Source organism: Hemicordylus capensis, chromosome 5 (genome assembly GCF_027244095.1).
Source record: "Hemicordylus capensis ecotype Gifberg chromosome 5, rHemCap1.1.pri, whole genome shotgun sequence".
Classification (NCBI taxonomy): Eukaryota; Metazoa; Chordata; class Lepidosauria; order Squamata; family Cordylidae; genus Hemicordylus; species Hemicordylus capensis.
Window position 1 is genome coordinate 103,622,472 of NC_069661.1, and position 20,895 is coordinate 103,643,366.

General features: G+C 43.6%; 1 protein-coding gene across 1 annotated transcript in view; it reads left to right on the forward strand.

Moving 5' to 3' along the window:
- The window catches only part of SMIM14 (small integral membrane protein 14), a 59,392-nt gene that overhangs the window by 28,275 nt on the left and 10,222 nt on the right, over positions 1-20,895 (forward strand). Inside the window, exons 3-4 of the mRNA XM_053252736.1 lie at positions 1,922-2,036; positions 6,617-6,665. Of these exons, the coding sequence (XP_053108711.1) occupies positions 1,962-2,036; positions 6,617-6,665 (124 nt within the window). The 5' untranslated portion in view covers positions 1,922-1,961. The remainder of the gene's footprint in view (positions 1-1,921; positions 2,037-6,616; positions 6,666-20,895) is intronic.

Sequence of the window (20,895 nt, forward strand, 5' to 3'; positions counted from 1 at the left end):
CAAGGTTCCCCTTGCCGAGTAGTGTCAATCCTTACTTGCAATGGGTGTTGAAGTCAGTGTTGCAGGGTCTAAAGTACAAGTTTTTCCTCAACTCCAGTCTCTGAGGTCCCTCAACAGGAAAGGCTTAGAATCTAAACAGAGGCCTCGTGTATATGGTTCATGTGAACCAGGGTTGATTTGATTTAAATCATGCTTTAAATTGTGAATTAAATTGCTTCACAGAATGACTTGGTTTAATGATTTAAATCACTAGTTGGGAAGATTCTATTTAATCATCATTTCTAATAAAAGTACATTCTTGTTGTCTAATATAACCTTAATACATATTCAGAGATAGATGTAGATTCCATTTTACAAGGTAGGTACATACCGTAATAGGTACACACTTCTCATAATGCTGTTTCGTTTGGGCAACCAGGCTTTGCATTTCGCAGGCATGCCTGTTGTACCCACAGGTACATGAATGTCATTAAAATATTCCCAAATGGGGGTCTCGTTTACCGCCTGCTGCCATAATAGGTATTTCCCTTCCGCAATGAAGATACACTCCAAAAAAGTGTCCTCAGTACTGCATTAATGTGTTGTGTTCACTTTTGTTTTCACTTTCTATTCCTTTCCCTAATCCCTTGCATTTTTATCCAGAGGACTTCTCGCTCAGATCTACTCCATCCCTCCAAATCCTCTATTCATTTATTGACCTTCTTTGTCTTTGCAATTTTAGAGGGGGAGAGGCAAAGGCTAGAGATAGAGAGAGTATGTGTGTGTTGCATGTATACAACCTGCAGAACAGGACTGATCAGATCTATTATCTCTCTTCCCCATATACTACTTTTAAAATGTTCATAGAATATAATTAGAAGTTATGATTGATATTCATGGTGATATCTCTGATCTAGGTTTTTTTATGAATTGTGTTTTAAAATTAAAATCCAATTTAAATTTTTAAAAATTCTGATTTAAATAAAAACAATTAAAAAAAAAACCAAGCCTCGATTTTTATCAACCCTGTATAGAACTGTGTGTTTCTCCATGTGCCTTTGACTCAAGCAGTATGGATGTTGTTGAAAGGTGTTTAGTTTAGTGCCCGCGATGGTGGTGTACATCAAGTAACAAAAGGTAAAAAATGACAATTTTAAAAAACCTGATTTCATATAAAAATTTTAAAATCTATAATATTCTTTTCTTCATGAGCACTTGTATATTGACCTTTCAATGAAGTGCCACACCTATGGGTTTCCAGAAGCTGGAAACTATAGTAAGCTTCCTCATTGCTTTGGCATGAAAAAGGAAGGCAGGTGTGGAGAATATTATTTCACCAGCTTTATGCTTAGGAAGAGGCTTTGCTGTTCTCTCCCCCATCTCTTTGCAGTCTGTCAGTAATACATTACAAAAAAGAGGGGTGGTCTTAGGCCAGTTGTAGTGATTCAAGACAACCTTCTATAGAAAGCAAGGAGACCTGAGCAGACATGACTAACTTATTCAGTTGGTTTCAATGGGACCTAGCGGTGACTAACGTTAGCTGGCTTGGTGCCTGGAAGGTGATGTGACCTGTCATGTGTCACCAAAGTTTTTGTTTTAAAATAGAAAAATACATATGGTATGATAGGAAGAGGTAACGGTAGGGGAAGGTGGAATGAGAGAAGACGCTTCTGACTAAGTGTACTCTTGCACGTAAACTCCATTGACATCAGTGCAACTTGCTTCAAAGTAAATATACTGTAATTTAAATCCAGTTAAAGTTCATTGCTTTCAGTCTTGCTTAGCTGTGAGTAACTTCCACTGGGTGGTTGTGCTCCTTGTGTTAACAAAGTATGGTTACACTTTTTCAACTAAGGACATCTGATTTAGGTTGCACAAACACTGATATCTTTTGTGAGGGGTGGGAATGAGTGTGACTAACAGTGTTCATGTCTTTTCCTAGGCATCCACTATCACGGCCCAAAAGGCTTATCCGGATAGCAATGGCGGAAGGTGGATTTGATCCCTGTGAATGTATTTGCTCACATGAACATGCCATGAGGAGGCTGATCAACCTGGTGAGGACAGTGTGGGGAAATGTCTCCCTTTTGGTTCATTTCTGGTTTCTTTGAGATCTGATCACAGCAAGGGTAGTTTGCCTCCGTCTCCTCCTGGGCAATGGTTAGACAGGGAAGAGAGATGTGGGCAGGGGGAGGAAATGGTGTATGGACTGGGAATGGCCCTCTTGCCATTACGGCATAGTAGCCGAGCCTGGAGGAGGAGGAGCGAAAGCAGCAGTGGTGGCGGCGGCAGGGGGAGTATCTTGGTTGGGCAAGTCAGCCACTCCCTCTGCCGCTTCAGATTCAGCAGCAACATAGGAAGCTGCCTTACACTGAGTCAGACCATGGTCCATCTAGCTCAGTTTTGTCTACACATACTGGCAATGGCTTCTCCAAGGTTACAGGCAGGAGTCTTTCTCAGTCCTATCTGGAGATGCCAGGGAAGGAACTTGGAACCTTCTGCATGCAAGCATGCAGGTGCTCTTCCCAGAGTGGCCCCATCCCCTAGGAGGAATATCTTAAGTGCTCACATGTAGTCTCCCATTCAAAATGCAAACCAGGGTGGACCCTGCTTAGCAAATGGGGGCAATTCATACTTGTTACCACAAGACCAGCTCTCTTCCTTGCTGCTGCCAGGACTGCCAGTCTAATGACATTCTGAGCCTGAGTCACCATTGTCGCCTCCTTCTGTAGCCTATGTACTATTTGCCATCTAATGGAGCCTCCCTTCTCATAGTGGATGTTACGAATACGGTGCATATCTATATATCGCTTTTCAACCAAAGTTCAGAAACCGGTTTACATAGATATGAATGAATAAATTAAAAGAATGGCTCCCTGTCCCCATAGGGGTCACAATTTTAAAAAGAAACATAAAATAGATACCAGCAACAGCCACTGGAAGGATGCTGTTCTGGGGATGGATAGGGCCAGTTGCTCTCCCCCTGCTAAACAGATCCCCTGGTGGCGCAGTGGTAAAACTGCCGCCCTGTAACCAGAAGGTTACAAGTTCGATCCTGACCAGGGGCTCAAGGTTGACTCGGCCTTCCATCCTTCCGAGGTCGGTAAAATGAGTACCCAGAATGTTGGGGGCAATATGCTAAATCATTGTAAACTGCTTAGAGAGCTTCGGCTATAGAGCGGTATATAAATGTAAGTGCTATTGCTATTGCTAAACAAAAAGAATCACCACTTTAAAAAGGCCTTTCTGCTCAATTAGCAGGGATAGTGTAAAGCTGAAACAAAGTGGCAGCTTACAAATATTTTAAGTGCCGTTGTTCTTAACTTGGAACAACAAGTCAAGGACTGTCTTTAATAAAAATGTATACTTCTGCCTAGATTGTGCCTAAAACCTTTAAAAAGCACAAAACAAAACAATTCTGGGGGGTAGTAAAAACATCACATTTCCCCAACAACTAACATAGCCATTTGAGCACAATTTCCATGCAACAAAAAGCACTCCTTCAAGGAAAGACTTTTATTTTATTTTATTACATTTATATCCTGCTCTTCCTTCAAGGAGCTCAGAGCAGTGTACATGGTTATTTTTATCCTCACAACAACCCTGTGAGGTAGGTTAGGCTGAGAGATGCATGACTGGCCCAGAGTAACCCAGTGAATTTCATGGTTGAATGGGAATTTGAGTCTTCCCAGTCCTAGTCCAACACTCTATACATTACACTATGCTGGCTCTCTTTTGGGTCCCTTACAACAACTGATAATGGCTGTTCAATGTTTTTCCTTTTAAACAAACCAGATTGTTTTGCAAGGCCCTGAATGTTGCATTTTGTGCATATGAGTGTCCTGTTCCTCACTGACATTTATATGTGGTTTCATAAATGATATGTGTGAATACAGGCTATTACTTATAAAGAATAGTAGCTGTGTATCAGAACTTGTTCACACAGCATATTGTCAGGGATTGCACACAAGCAGTCCCAAACTGCGCTTGGGCATATAAATGGGCGAATTGTAACATGTAAACTGGCCAGTCAGATCTATGGCCAGTAGTAATTGCTTTAATCATTCAATTATTTTTCCTAATTTTGTTATGTAGCACTCCTGCAGCTAGAATAATTGTTCACAAGTACTTTTAGGCAAAGTAAGTGGAAACTGGAAACCCTCTTTCAACTAGTATGTTTGTACGTATCGTGGTGTTTTTCTTCTGCTCTCTGTCCACTAACAGCAGAATTTGGGTGACATAGACCTAGTTTGCACAAGAACCTTAAAAGAACTCTGGGCCAGTTCAAAGGTTACATTGAACCGTTTCTCTCTTTTTTCTGTGTCTCATTTTTCATTTCTTTTGCTTAAATTGGAAAAGAGTAATTCATTTAGGTGTCATATTTTGCAACATCTGATGAATAATGTTGAGATTCAGTCTTGCTATGTTGACCTTCTGAAGTTCATTTTATCTTCTTGTTCGATACACCGTTCATATCCTTTCGGATCGGACAGGTACGATTGCTAAGAAGCTGAAGCAGTGGCTTTGTTATTCCAAATCACCAGTCTGCAATTGAGAGTGTTCTATCCTTTCATAAGCATAGGTGTCCTTTGAACATGGGCCACTAAACTCCTAGGGGCCCTTCTGCCCCCGTCTCCCCCCTCTGGCCACCTGGCCATTCCTGCTGCCCCCTCCACTGCCCTCCTGCCTTGTCTGCCTACTGCCACCTATTCTCTCCTTGTCCACTTCCTCCTGCCCGCATGTCACTTTTCAGCACTTTATGCAGGAAATGCTTGCAAACAGTATGTGGGCAGAGGAGTAGGTAAGGGAAATAGAAGGTGGACAGGAAAGGAGAGGCAGTAGTGGATAGGGATGTGCTCGAGCCGTTCGTGCAGTCACCGGTAGGTCGAGGAGTGGTTCCCTTAAAAAGCAGGCAAGAAGCTCCTTACCTGCTTGTTTGCTGTCCTGCTGCTTTTCCGCACATAGCTGCTCCACTGTTTCCATGTGCGTCCTGACAAATACTCTCTTCCACTCTTTATTTGAAATCTGACTGCAGTATCTCATTCCACTGGGTCTGGCATACTGTACAACCGTTAAAACTAACTGAGATTATCAAAATAAGCGATGGAAAATGCTCCAATTCAGAATGTTCTAGAAATCTCACATCTCTGCCAGCAGCTGGCCTGAACATCAGGGTTGTGGGGGGAAAGGCAGAGCAAAATTCTGCTACAGCACAGGTGGGTGCAACTGTTTCAGAGTTTTATATTCATTCTTTTTAAGAAAGGTTGGCTTTGAGGAAGTGAATTTTGGAACCCAGTGTATCAGTGTGAAAACTGGAACTCAGTCTTCATTTTAGATCAAAGGCTGAGCAACCCAATAGTATATATTACTGCTCTCCCTAACACCGTCATCTCAAGGATGTATCTAATATGGAGAAGGATATCTTTGTAGACATTAGATTAATGCTACCATAGGTTTTGCCCTTGGTTATAATTTTTGTTTTTGTCAGTATTGCCCTCTTTTGGCAAGGAACTGGCACTACAAGGTCCATGTTTTTGCCCTTGTGCAGAATGGTGCTTTTAACTGAAATAGCAAAATGTTATTTTAGATGTATTTTAGATACACATTCATTTCACTGGGGCTCATATAAGAGATCTTTCTAGTGGATTTTGTCCAATAAGCAGAAAGATTCAGGTGTGTTCTGTTACTATGCATTATGGCTATTGTACATAGAACCACATGAATGATAATGGCTGCCCAACCTTTGAGATCACTGCCCCATTTGTATGAATCTTCAAGGTGTGCAGGAAAATGCTGCTCAGGTGAGAGCGGGGAAGTGTTCTCTCTAAGTCCTTACAAACCAGTAGGAACTAAGAGTGGACATAGCATGTTTTACTTCCTTCAGAAGTCTGGTGACGATACACAAGAAGTCCTTTTTCATGGTGAATATCACCTACCATGTGGCATACTCTACCACTAGAGGTAAGATTAGCTCCCTCTCTTCTTGTGTTCTGCCAGCATTTGAAAATCCACTTCCTTGCACAAGTGTGCTAATCTTGGTTTGCTCCCCCCCCCCAATGCTGCTGCTGTGTTAGTGCTGTGTTGATGTTTTGCTATTTATGTCTTAGTTTCTATTTCTATTGTGTTTGGAAATAGACTTCTTAGCTACTCTGGGAAGTGAAGCTTCTTACAGCTGCTCTGGAAGAAGCTGCTCTGCTTTGTTCTTATAGCTTTTTAGCTGTTCTGGGAGGGGAAGAGCAGGGGATAAGGATTTCAAATACATAAAATGAGTGATGCCCTCTTGCTGCTAGTGAAAGTTAAGAGCATGCAGGTGTGAGCTGTTGTCGACCAGAGTTGGAGTCTCAAGGAGGGAGGGAATTGGGCTCAGATCATGTGTCCCTCAGGGACTCCTCTCCGTGCAGGTGAAAGCTTTAGCCTTGGGCATGTGTTCTCTGGTCCCCATTTTTGCAGGGAGGACAAAAGCAGGATATAAGCATATCACACATTTGGACCCACCACATAATTGATGCGGTAGGTTCTTGCATGTTCTATTCTCCAGAATTATTTTGATTCCAGAAGTTCAGAAAACTCCCCAGTAAAGTTCAGAGCGGATCAGGTCTCCTTTTGCTAACTGAGATTCTGTTTTCCTTCATTTCAGTTACGACAATCCCAGTCCTACTGCACAGATACGGAATGCCTTCAGGAACGTAAGTAACCAGGAAAACTGAGGAAATCACTGTCGGCAAATAGTTAGAAAATAAAACATGATGCATGTAGGCCAAATATACATGTAGTTTCCCCCCCGCCCCACCAAAGCTTGCTGCTTTTATAGAAATGCAGTTGTGGATACTGCAATCTAAAAAATAAGACTTGTGGGGGTGCGTGCCCTCCAGTGGTTTTTCTGTTTTCCTACTGGATAATTCTTAATGGAAAAACCTGTTGGAGGGGCAATGGTTAAGAAGCATGCGACATCTCCCCCTGCCCCAAGTTGGTCTTCCACTTAAATTGCAGCCTCTGTGGCTGAATGTTGTAAAAGAGAACCCTTTGGGGACAGGGAACTACATATGACAGCCTTGTGTATCCTGAACCTAAAAACATAGTGTGAAAAAATGCCTTCAGACAGGGGTATCAAATCAGCATCTTGAGGAATCGCAGGGCATGTGTTTTTGGGCTGAAGTAGAGAAACACCCACCTGGATTGTTTATAAAAAATTGTCCTTCTAGCATGGATTGAGGTATCGGTAATTTTGAGCCAAAACAAATAGGGAACACCTGCATTTTTCTTGGGTGTGAATCATTACTCCATTTTTCGTATGCATTCCCATTGGGGCTAGTAAAGCACAGTGTATTTGCTTTAAATATCACACTACAGTCTATTTTATGTTTTAAAAAACCATCAGGCTAAGATTAGTGAGAAGGTTCAATTTTCACTTCTGTGCCCAAAACTGTGGAAATTGAAAGTTAAGATAATGGATCTGTGATGGTTTAATAAACTTGGAACTTGTATCAACTTGCAAGCTAAGGTGGTCGCTCTAATTTCTGCACCATGTAAGTTGTAAAGATTTTGTACAGTGTCGTATATTAGGCTGGCTTCAGATTAGGCTCCATTGGCCTTGGCCTTGGCCCTTTAGCTCAATATTGGGCTGGAGAGTTGTGTGTCCAGACAGAAATTCAGTGGGTGCAGCTTCCCTTGTCACTTGCTCAAAATTTCACATGTTGCATCATTACAAGGCATGCTGACCTCCCCCCGCCTCACCCAAATACTACCATTAGAGTAATGTCATGGAATTTCAACAGAGGGCAGCTTCTCCTTTCACTCTTCCAACTAACCTTTCATTCTGCCCATTCAATCTGATGGCAATTCAAAGGTCTTCTTGGCCCTAGAATGTTGTCCAGGTTGGCACCAACAACTTGCACCTCAGCCAAAGTGGTACCTGTTGGAAGAATTGTAGAGTGCTGAATCAAGTATTTAGTTCCTTTCAAGCATTTAAGAGGAGCTTTGTTCAAACCTGAAAAAAACCATATATTGTCTGAAACTGGAAGTGATTCCATAGCCATTACCATTTATTTTGCCAGTTGATCTACGGAACTAAATGACACTGTACATTGTTGGTAATTCAGTAATAACAGGTCTTTTGATTATGTTCAAGAATCAAGCAAACTGAGGTAGCATCTCTGACTTAAAGTGGAGGGGCAGAAAGAGAAACTCAGCAGCAGCAGTCAGCTATACCAAATAACAGAAGGAACATGCTTCTGATAAATTTTCAAGTCCATTCTACATGTATGCTGACTGGATTCCAGAGAGGTTATCCAAGAACCACAGCTGGATGCTGCGAAAATGCAGATCTTTTGCATGGTATTGATGGCACCTTCCCTTAGCAACCCATTTGTAGAATGCTGTGGATGTCGCAATGCATCGGTCAGAAATTGATCAGGTTTATTTGCAGCAAGCAGTTGTAAATGCTGCACGCATTTAATTTCTATTTGGACACATCCCTCCCTTGTCCAGGGTCAACCTACAAGACCAAGGCAAAGTGTGACTGCATAGAGCCTAATTTGTAAAGCTAGCATAACATACAAGACAAAGTACAGGGAAACCTTATTATCCGCGGATTCATTATCTGCAAATTCACATGTCTGCTGTTGGGAAACCTTGGCATATGGAGCTGGGGAGACACACATTGGCCTCATATATCTGTGGGTTGCAGGTGGCCGGATATGGCCGCGGAGGTCATTTCTGACTGCCATTTTGTTTCTCGGAGCCACAAAATTGCCCTGTTTGCGGGGGGGACAGAAAACACAGCGATTTTCAGCTGATTTGGGGGCATTTGGGTATGGTTCGGGAAGATCAGCAAAGTATGGTAAGGAGCTCTCCCCATGCCCCCCCTGAAATTAGCTGATTTTCAGCCATTTTTGAGCAATATCTGGCTAACCAGTAACCTAACCCCCACGATCCCATTGACTTTAATGCCTCAATATTTGCAGTTTCCATATCCGCGGCTGCAGCCAGGAACAGAACCCCACGAATATCAAGGTCCTCCTGTATTTACAACTTATATGGCATGAAAGCTAAGGTGACCACACCTAAAACAATGGTTTACACAGCAATTTGGGTTGTTCAAATGACCTATATTAGTTTGTTAAACATATACATAAGCATGTTGTATTCCATGACCCAATTTTTTTTTTGCGGGGGAGGGAGATGTCAAAATTAAATAACTGTAAGTGGGCCAGTTCCAATAATCCGTTGTAGAATCTACAGATTAGCCCTCTTCAGATGTTCTTGAGCACAGCAATGCTCATGGCTACAGCTCAGACTGTCCTGACATGGTCACTCGCCTCCCCCAGCCGGCCACTCACAATTACAGCTCCATTTGGAGGGGGAAGCACTGAAACCGTGATGGCTAGTGCTTCCGTGAGCGGCAACTTGATTGCTTGAGCTTGGCATTCATGGACGCACCAGCCATCATGGTTATGGCCCTTCCCCCTTCAGACAAACAGAGTCGTGAGTGATTGGCTGGAGGTGGTGAGTGACAGATCCAGGGCAGGACTTCCTCCCCACTTTCCAAGCTGTAACTGTGAACACTGTTCTCTGAAGAGGGCTATAGTTACAGAAGTTCATTAAATATAGGTCTTGAAACAATATAGACATGTTTGCTAAATGCAGCCTTGGTCTTCAGAGGTAACAAACAATCCAGAAAGTTACAATAACTCTGCAACATGCACCACTCAGTTATCAGAACTTTCCAACTATGAGCAAAGGAGCGGCTGCTATCTGTAAATGACACACAAACACACTGATGAGCGAGATCAGAGCATTTTCACCAACATTTTCATACAGTACTTATTACAACACACCTGCAATGCAGTTCACACTTTTCAACTCTGCAAAAAGGGGCTCAGAGAAACTTAGAAGTGAAAAATGAACTCAGAGGGCTCACAGAGCTATGCTTTGACTGAACTGTGTTCAGTACACCTACAATCTGTGTATAGTTGCTGACATCCTGACTAGCAGTGCACTTACAGGAGAATGCTGCGCTTGTACAAGGATGTTCTGCAGGCAAGTTCTGCTAAATTGGAGTTTGTGTTCCAGATTAGTGTTACACTAGCACATGTTTGTGCTTGAGCAACAGGTGTGTAAATTGTGGATACCGCATGTTTTAAAGGGAGCTTCTGGGCAATAGTGCAGTTCTAAAAATCCCCATAATTTTCTCTTCTTGTGCTAATGCAACTTTGTTACAGAAGCTCATGTTAGGATGTTAGCCAGTGTAAATATATAATGTTATCTATATTGGCTGACATGAAGAAAACTACTCTGAGTAGTCCCATTGGAATTAAAAGGACAAGTTGGGCAAAGTAGTCATTTGGACTACTTTGAGTAATTGTTTTCATGTTGGCCATTATCTTTATATATTTCCTATCTGCACCTTGCATATGAAGGACCCTGTACCCAGGTTCATTTTAAAAATCAACACACATACAGTCATTACACACAAACATCTCCATGTATACAAACAGTATGCATGTATAATTTAATGTCTGAATAGGACTGGCATGATCTTTCACTTTTCCCCATCTTTGTCAGGATAAGTTTTCAAATTGTTGTAACTCAGTCATTTCTCAACACATCTGCACCAAAAATTGGGGAGGTGGTGGCACTTATGTACTATGCCAAATTTTAGACAGATTGGATAGATCATTTAGATGTTAGCACCAATAAAAAGAAAGCCCTCAACATTGTATTTATTGGTCCTAAAACTGAAACCATTCATCCAAATTGTAATTTGCTGGCAACAAGATGACACATGCCACTACCTCTCCAAATTTGACACAGTTGCCTTGGAAAATTATCGAGTGTAATAAAATTCTGCATGGAGTGGAGAGGGTAGACAGAGAGAAATTTTCTCTCCTTCTCTCACAACACTAGAACCAGGGGTGAACCATGAAACTGTAAGTTGGGAAATTTAGGACCGACAAGTGGAAGTACTTTTTCACACAGCACATAATTAATCTATGGAATTCCTTGCCATGGGATGTGGTGATGGCCACCAGCTTGGATGGCTTTAAAAGGGGTTTAGACAGATTCATGGAGGACAGGTCTATCAATGGCTACTAGTCTGATGGCTGTCGGCCATCTCTAGCCTCAGAGGCACAATGCTTCTCAATACCAGTTGCAGGGGAGCAACAGCGGGAGAGAGGGCATGAACATACCTCTTGCTTCTGGGCTCCCCAGAGGCATCTGGTGGGCCACGGTGTGAAACAGGATGCTGGAATGGATGGGCCTTGGGCCTGATCCAGCATGGCGGTTCTTATGTTCTTATGAGTGTTAGAAGTTTGGGAATGTATCCTCAAGAAACTAGGGCGGGGTGGGGGGGGATTGTTCCCTCTAAAATGCACGTGCACCAACCCCCAGGCCCCCGTGCTTCTGGCAGGTACGCAGTCTCTGCAGCGTCAGCCACCACCACCCAACTGCCTGGCACCCTGTTCCCCTGCCCTCCAGCCAGGAAGCATTGCCCCATTTCCCACTCTCCCCGACTGAGCTGCCGCCTACTTCTCCCTCCCTCTCTCCCCGGCCGGGCCTCCTCCAGCTGCAGATCTCACTAGATTTCTGCCAAGATCTGCAAATGGAGCTAGAGGCGGCGGCTCCCAGAGGATGACGGAGGGAGGAGGATGGTTGGTGGTGGCAGCTCGGCAGCTCCCCCACCCCCGGCTTATGGACAAGAAGCTGTCATTGAAACTAAATAGCGGCCAGCATGTCCAGGGGATATTAAGAGGATTTGATCCATGTATGGATTTTGTAATAGGTGAATGTTCTATTGAAAAAAATGGTAAAAGAAGAAGAACGTTGTTGCCCCAGATAATGGGGTAATAGAATTGCACATTTTTGTGTGGTAAAGCTTTTTAAGTATTTTGTAAATAGAAGACTGAATAATGCAGGGTGAAGAATTGTCATGTTTTGGAAAACTAGATTTGCAAGGTTGGGGCTGTGCTTTTAATCACGCCCTCCCAGAGGAAGACGGGAGGTGATGGCAGCAGCTCTCCATGGCAGCCCCGCTCCTGTGGCTCCCAGAGGAGGGATTCAGGGCGCTGGCTTTGACCCTTGAGCTAGGCAGTGAAGTCAGCATGCAGAAGACAATTCATGCAAAAAGCACAATCTATAACAGAGTAATAGCCATTAAAAGACGTTAGACCACAGACACTAGACTGGGTATTGAGAGAGCGCGTTCGTTCTGTATATAGTGAGGATCATTTCTGGCTTCTTCTTTATGTGTGGAAGTCTTTAATTTTGACAGAATTCAAATAGAAGTTGATGAGGTTTTCAAGGGTGAAACATGATTTTAAAACATTCATAACTAGTTAATGGAATTTCTGAGCATTGTCTGAGTTGTTGACATCCTTTCCTCGTCGTCTAGTGAGAATTTCTGAATACTAATGCCCAATTGTAATCTTGGGATTACAATTTCATCATTATAAATTTTACTAGAAAGGGGGAGAGAATTGGAGATATTCTCCATTTATACTCCAAAGTTATTAAATGCATTCATCTTAGAGCAGATTTGCTCTAACAATTGAGTATTAGTCTAGTAAATAGATGAATGTCCGGCAGCACCCCCTGGGCAACCCCAAAGTTTTGCGCACCATGCTGTGTGGGGCGCATTAATTACTTCCATGTGTGTGAGTTATATGCACACACTGCCTTTATACTGCCCCCCAGAACAAAAGTCTTTCTACTCACTGATAATAAAAATTAGAGGTAACACTTGTGGTGGGGAATTTCTAAATACAAACTATGTGTGCTAAGTATGTAATAAATGAATGATTATACATTGTATTTTCAGTTATATTATTCCCAATAGAATTATTATTGGGAAGAGGATTGATGCTAGCTCATATGAATTCTTTCCTGGGGCGGGGGGGGGGGGGTGTCTAGAAGACTAGCAAGAGTTGGCTGCAAATTCCTTTTTCTGCTGCTTCATGTGGTTGCCTTGCCTCATCTGGCCACAAGCTTTTAACTGCTAAACCACTTGCTGCACTTCTCCAGCTCTTCATTCCAGTAATTCTTTTTCTTCCTGTCTGATGTTCAGCTGCTGCTGTTCTAAACAAGCCCTTTTGGTTACACATTACAGCAATAACGGCTGGGATTTTGGGTGGGGCCTGATTTAGGTTAGGAAACAGGACGTCTGTGGCTGAGCTGAAGTCAGAATGACGTCTGTTGTTCTGTTGCTACAAACGTAAAAACCGTCATGCAAATCCAGACACTAGAGGAAACTCGCCAAATTTTGCAGATTCAGAGTCTTTCTATAAAACGTTAGAGGGTTTAAGGCTCATTTTGGTGTGTTTTTTGCATCCTGACAAACTGCAGTAGCTGCATTTAGAAAAACACGGAATTCTCCCATTTTTCTTTGAGATAAGCACACAGCAGTGCCTTCCAGCTTCTGATAGCTGATATGAGGAATATCACTTCTTTTCAGTTGGAGCCCCACTTCACCTTACACCCCAAAAGTCTGGAAAAGAGGCATTCCCTCTTTTGAGGGTAGGCAGTTGTGGATCAGGTGTGATTAGTGCTTTTGATCGCCCCCAGTGCAAAGACACAGCAGAATCACTTGCCAAATAGGAGGCTGATAGAAAGAAGGCATGAACTTTGAATTATTGCTCTGAATATTTCATGTGCTTAAAGTAGTTCGTACGCATGATCTCAGGAATCCTTAAAATATACCAATCATCTCTATTTACCCTTGTTTTACATATACATAGTATTTGTATTCCTGCATTGCTTTGAGGGAATACTTGGGGGTCAGAGGCCAAGTATGTAGAGCAGAAATAAGTCAAGGAAGGGAGTGGATAGGAGCAGAAGATATGGGAGCGTGGATTTTGTCAGCTTGTCTCCCTGGCCGCAGCCTGGAGATATATCACAGCCTCCTCCCTCTCTAGCCCAGCTTGGATAGCTAGGAGACTGCTCTGACTAGCTGTTGGTTTGCTGCTCCATTGTGAGGCTGACTTGTCTGGTTCGGGTCAGTAGTTCATAATGGCCATGACAACTATGGGCCTATCTAAACTAATTTCAGGACCAATTCATGTTGCTGGCTACACACTCGATTTGGTATTTTGTTCGGATCGGAGGGATATTCACTGAGTGGGGGATCCTGTGATTTCCCCATTGTCATGGACAGACCACTACCTGGTTACGGATGGTTTCACAGCCACAACCCAGCCCTGCAGGGGTGGAGGACCTATTAAGATGGTCCACCCAAGATGGCTGCTGGACCCAGTAGCAGTCCAAAAAGCTTTGGAGGGTTCTAATGTTGGTCCTCCAGTGATTCTGTTGATGCCCTGGTGAGAACCTGGAATAGGGAACTCACCAGGGCAGTAGTCATGATTGCTCCTAAGCGTCCCTTCCGACCTGCTTTAAAAGTGGTCCCTTGGTATACAGAGGAGCTGTGGGATCTGAAGCAACAAGGTAGGCGACTGCGGTGCAAATAGAGGAGAACGGCTCAAAATTGACAGGAAATAGCATAGAGCCCACTTGAAGGTTTATGCAGAAGTGGTGCATGTGGCAGCTGTCCCGGGTTGTGAGGAGTTTGGTTCAGGCTTCTTCATTTTAAACCAATCCCCGGAGACTTTGTTCTGCTGCGATGCTTTTAATGGTTTTTTTGCAGATAAAATCTCTTGTATTTGGGCCGTCTTGGACTCCACTGTTTTTGCAAAGTCTATTAGGGAGTAGGGATGTGCATGGAACCGGTTAGGAGACCCTTTATGGGCTTCCGAACCAGTTCAGAGAACTGGTGGGGGTCTCCCTTTAAGAGCGGGGAGAGGGTGCACTTACCCCTCCCACTGCTTTGCCCCCGCCGGCGTTGGGTTTTTTTAAACAGCCCATTGGGGCGGCAGCATACCTCCCTGTTGCCCCCGTCTTCTGGATATGACCAGAAGTTGCTGACTCGCCTGTGCACACCGGCACAGGCACGTCAGCAACTTTCGGTCGTATCTGGAAGATGAGGGCAATGGGGCGGTAGGGAGGTACACTGCCGCCCCGATGGGCTATTAAAATAAACCAACGCCGGTGGGGACAAAGCGGCGGGAGGGGTAAGTGCACCCTCCCCCCCTCTCTTAAAGGGAGACCTCCACCGCAGTTCCGTGCACATCCCTATTAGGGAGGTGTCCAGCAATCCCTCTTGCAGTATTAGATTGGATCAGTTTCAATCGGTGATGCCTGAGGACGTGGACAAGCTGCTTGGGCAGTGTGGCCTACAACATGTTCTCTGGATCCTTGCCCAACTTGGCTGCTTCTGTCTAGCAGGGAAATTGTTGGAGATGGCCTGGTTAATATAATTTAACTCTTTGCTGAGTGTGAGTAGGATGCCTCCTTGTTTGAAGGATGCAATTATTAGACCACTTCTTAAGAAGCCTTCCCTAGATTCCTCAGTGATGGATAGTTATAGGCCGGTCTCCAATCTCCCATGGTTGGGCAAGGTGATTGAGAGAGTGGTGGCTAACCAGCTCCTGGCAGTTTTAGAGGAAACCAATTATCTAGACCCATTTCAAACTGGCTTTAGAGCAGGCCATGGGGTTGAGTCTGCCTTGGTCGGCCTGACTTTTACCCTGGTGGCGCAGTGGTAAAACTGCCGCCCTGTAACCAGAAGGTTACAAGTTCGATCCTGACCAGGGGCTCAAGGTTGACTCAGCCTTCCATCCTTCCGAGGTCGGTAAAATGAGTACCCAGAATGTTGGGGGCAATATGCTAAATCATTGTAAACCGCTTAGAGAGCTCCGGCTATAGAGCGGTATATAAATGTAAGTGCTATTGCTATTGCTATTGCTATTGATGGATGACCTTCACCAGGGAATTGACAGAGGGAGTGTGACTCTGTAAATTCATTTGGATCTCTTGGCAGTGTTAGATACCATTGACCATGGTATCCTTCTGGATCGTCTGGGTAGTTGGGGATAGTTGGGCTTTGCAGTGGTTCCGCTCCTATCTCTCAGGCAGGTTCCAGATGGTGGAGCTTGGTGATGGTTGCTCTTTGAAATGGGAGCTATTATATAGAGTCCCTCAGAGCTCCATTCTGTCACCAAAGCTTTTTAACATCTACGTGAAACCACTGGGTGAGGTCATCGGGAGATTGGGTGCAGGGTGTTATTAGTATGCTGATGACACCCACATTTATTTCTCCTTATCATCATCAGGAAATGGCATTCACTCCCTAAATGCCTGCCTACAAGCAGTAATGGGCTGGATGAAGGACAAAATATTGAAGCTGAATCCAAGCAAGACGGAGGTGCTCGTTTTAGGGGATTAGAATCTGAGGGATGAGTTAGAACTTCCTGTGGTGGATGGGCTTACACTCCCCCAGGAGGAACAGGCATGCAGCTTGGGAGTGCTCTTGAATCCAGGCCTCATCCTGGTATCTCAGGTGGAGGCTATGGCTAGGAGTGCTTTCCATCAACTTTGGCTGATTCAACAACTGTGCCCATTCCTTGAAGAGGATGACCTCAAAACAGTGGTGTATCAGCTGGTAACTTCCAGTCTTGACTATTGCAATGAGCTCTATATGGGGTTACCTTTGTACATAGTTCATAAACTTCAGTTAGTTCAAAATGAGGCAGCCAGACTGGTCTCCGGGGTAACTCGGAGAGACCATATTATGCCTGTTTGAAACCGGTTGCACTGGCTGCCGATATGTTTCTGGGCAAAATACAAAGTGCTGGTTATTACCTTTAAAGCCCTGAATGGCTTGGGTCCAGGCTACCTTAGAGAGCGCTGCCTTCTGTATGATCCCCATTGCACGTTGAGGTCATCTGGAGAGGTTACCACCAGTACGTCTGGTGGTGTCTCGGAACCGAGCCTTCTCTGTAGCTGCTCCTGGCCTTTTGAATGCACTCCTGGCAGCTGTTGGCCTTTAAGACAGCCCTGAAAACCTATTTGTTTGGCCTGACCCTCCAAGGTTTTTACATCGTTTGGGGTATTTTAATTGGTTTTAAATGCTTTTGAGTTGTGTTTAAATTGTTTTTTTTAATGTCTCAAATTTGTTGTGCACCACCCAGAGCCTTTGGATGGGCCAGCCTATAAATGTAATAAAATAAATAAATAAGGAAGAAAGAATCCTTGCTCCAGTGGCTTTAAACGTTCATGTCTTAAATGTTCCCCATTCTTGGTGATTTCCTGCTAACCCTTTTTTTCTAAAGCAGACTGCTAATTTCTTTGCCCAGTGAAGCTGAAGGTACCTTTCACAGTTTGACAAACAGCCCTTTCATTAAAAGGGTTGTCATGGAGGATATGCTGGGGTTTGGATATGCAAAGAACTGACTAGTCTACTAGAGGCTGTTTTGATTCAGATAAGGAGCCCTTGATACTGTCCTTGGAGGAAAAGTAGTAAAGTCATCTGCTTGCACACCTCTCCCACCTCCTTTTAAGACATTTGTGGGTTGTTTGCGTTTCAGATATTTTGTGGATCTCCTGGAAAACCTTTTTTGCAGCAGCCCAGCCTCTGTACTTACTATCTCATTGCCAAAGTTGCATTAAATGTTGCCAATAAATTAGGAGAATATGAGAAGCAGGAGGTGGGAAGGTAGATAGAATTAGCAGGACTAGGGAAGAGTGCATTGTGTTTCTCAAGTTTCCTCTGAACTGTGACAAATAAAAGCACAACTTGGCTACTTGATAGCATACCTTGGCTACATGATCTTCAGTGCTCTCTTGTTTTACACTCACTCTTTCAGTAGTTAGCTCCTTCCAGGCATGTAGTTCTAAGCATGAGTTAATTTGACATTGAATTCACACTATACACTTTAACTGATTTAGTTGGTAGATTAGTAAACAAGCAAATTTTAATTGTGAGGAAGAGATTGGAGGGCATGCTTTGTTTTTGACACCATTTTGGCTTTAGCATTACTGTGATAGGGAATGAAAAAGAACATACCAGTTATGACTTTTATTTCTAATAGTGGCTTAGGTCAAACATCATAGCAAAATATGGCGAAGTGTGAAACTCATGGTTTGTGATCAGCTGGCAAACTAAAAATAGTGTTTTGAAGTGGGTTTGTAAACTGTGGTTTGTGCAACCCATGGTTTGCCATGATGTCTGCCTTAAGCCACTGTAGAAGGAAAGAGAGCTGGTGTTGCATAGTAGCTAAGAGACTGAGCTATGAATGGAGACTTCCCTGCTTCGACTCTCCCGCTGCCATCACTAAGTGGCCTTAGGCAAGCCACACCCTCTCAGTCTTGGCTCTCCAGCTGCAATATGAGAATGATATTTACTTACCTTACAGGGTTGTTTGTAAGCTTTGCATCACAATTATATATGTGAACTAGGGATGTGCACGAACCTGTTCAGCATCCTATTCTTAGAATGCTGAACAGGTTTGGAACCCCTGTGTTTGAACCAGTTCGAACGCGGGAGTGGGGAGGGTGTTCTTCCCCCCACACTGCACTTCCCCCTCCACTGCTCTGTGTATAAATAGTTTGGTGGGGCAGCAGTGTACCTCCTTTCTGCCCCTTGTCTCCCTGACTGAAAGTGCTGTGTGTGCGTCGTGGGTGGGTGTGACGTTTGTGCACCTGCCCACGACGCATGCATAGCAATACAATAACAATAAAATAGCAAAGGGATAATCCAGAAAAAGAGGCCTCTACAGGGGAAAAAAAGGCAAAAACTGGAGGAGCTGAGAGGAGTCAAACTATCCGTCGGCAATGTTGGCTCCACCCCCCCCCCCAGCTAATTGCAGCTTAACAGTTGCTGTAAAACAGAGTATAGCTTTTAGCATAGCACTTCCGGTAAGAGAGACTGGGGCAGAAAGAAGGTATGCTGCCACCCCGCCAAACTATTTATACACAGAGCGCTGGAGGGGGAAGCGCCGGGGGGGGGGAGTGTACCCTCCCCCATCCTTAAAGCCACACCCACCCCACCGTCAGCTCGAAGGGAGCCAGTTCCATGCACATCCCTAATGTGAACCGATTTACACACTCAAAAAAGCGCTATATAGATGCTATAGTTACAGCCATTGCTCTGCCTCCGTATGCCGTTGTACCTTGGAAATAGGAATGAGCTTATGAAGCTGAGTCGTAAAAGACCAAAAGCAGACAAGCAGTTTTAAACTGTGGTATGCCTGCTACATGTTTGGAAGCTCAAACCAGAATTTGGGTTCTAAATTACAGGCCGGTTCATATATAATATGGAACCAGGATTAAATCCTGGCTTTGATGGCATTCTCTTAACATTGGAGTGTGTATTGCTCCCTCACCTTCACACGCAGCTGGAAGAATTCTACCTTCTCTTCTGGTTTAGAACAAACCAGGATTGCTTGTTAAACCTAAAGAGAAAAATATTGCCTTATTCTAGCTACAGTTTCAAAACAAATCTGAAGATGGAGTATATGCAGGTGGTGTTCTACTCAACTGCTAAGTAAGATGTAAATCTGCTCCCAACATATACTACTCAGACCAGTGAGTGCAAAGATACCGTGATGATTGATAATTGCTTGGTTCCTTTTATTTTAAAGCTATAATGACATATAACTTGAATTTAATGTTAATGTGAACTTATTGGGTTCCTTGTACTTAGATTGCTGGTGTTTTGCATTGACCTAATCATGCATGTACTGAACAAGTCATGTCCCTTTGGCCTCTACCACTATAAAATTTCTTCTTTCAGTCCTACATTAAGCTAAAGAAAAGTGTTGCAGATAACAACAACAAATATCTTTATACTGTTTTTCAACCAAAGTTTCCAAAGTGGTTTACATAGAGAATCTATCTATCTATCAAGTGGATCCCTGTCCCCAAAGGGCTCACAATCTAAAAAAGAAACATAAGGTAGACACCAGCAACAGCCACTGGAGAGATACTGTGCTGGGGGTGGATCGGGCCAATTACTCTCCCCCTGCTAATTAAATAGAATCACCACGTTAAGAAGGTGCCTCTTTGCCCATTTAGCAGGGGTTAACTACATGGTGGTATTCTCTCACAACAGTTAGTATTTTGAAAAATATAAAGAGCAAGAATTACGATGTTAACATTAAGAGCCACATTGACTGGCAAGTCAAAAGCACTGGGAGAATGAAAAAGAGAGAAAAGGGAAGCCTGAGAGGCATTGGTTTAGTGGAAAGTTGCCAGATGGTATCATGGATAGTTAAATGGATTTTCAAAAATGGGCAAAATGAGAGATGTGATAGAATAACTAATTCTGTGATCAATTTATAATCAAAGATAGTGGAAATGAAGCAGACAGCATTAAAGATCTAATCATATGTGTCTGGTGATATTAATTGTAAGTACAGTGACTCATATGGGCCATGTTTGGTTGGTGAATCAGAGGGGTGGAACTGCTACTCCCTTACCATCCAACTCCCCTCATCAAGAGTGAGCTACAACTATTTCATCAGTCCCATGGGAACTTAGAGGATCAAACCAGAAGCAGATCAAACCTTGGTCTAGCCAGGATGAAATCTCGGTCTAAGAAACTTTGCAGCCATACTTATTCAATTGGAAGGGCCCAGCAGGAATTGAAGCTTTTAAAGCTACTGAGAGGCTCTGATTTGGTATGATATTGATGTGTATACTCAGCAGCAGTCAGCTTAAGTGAGGCAGCAGGGAAATGCTTGAACAAGCAGAAGGTTGCTGGTTCTAATCCCCGCTGCTACTATATCGGGCAGCAGCAATGGTAAACCCCTCCTGTATTCTACCAAAGAAAATCATAGGGCTCTGTGGGTGCCAGGAGTTGAAATCGACTTGATGGCACACTTTACTCAGCAGTAACCACAGTGGGGAATTAAAAATAATAGGAACGATTAATTAGGACGTTTTGAAGCAGAGGCCCCACTGATCTCAGTATTAATGGGCCAAGAGGCAGTACAGAGGGCAAGTTTCTCAGCAAGGTTTTAGGACCTGCTCTTGGATATATTCAATATAAAATAGCAAACCAGAGCCAGCATAGCATAGTGGTTAGAG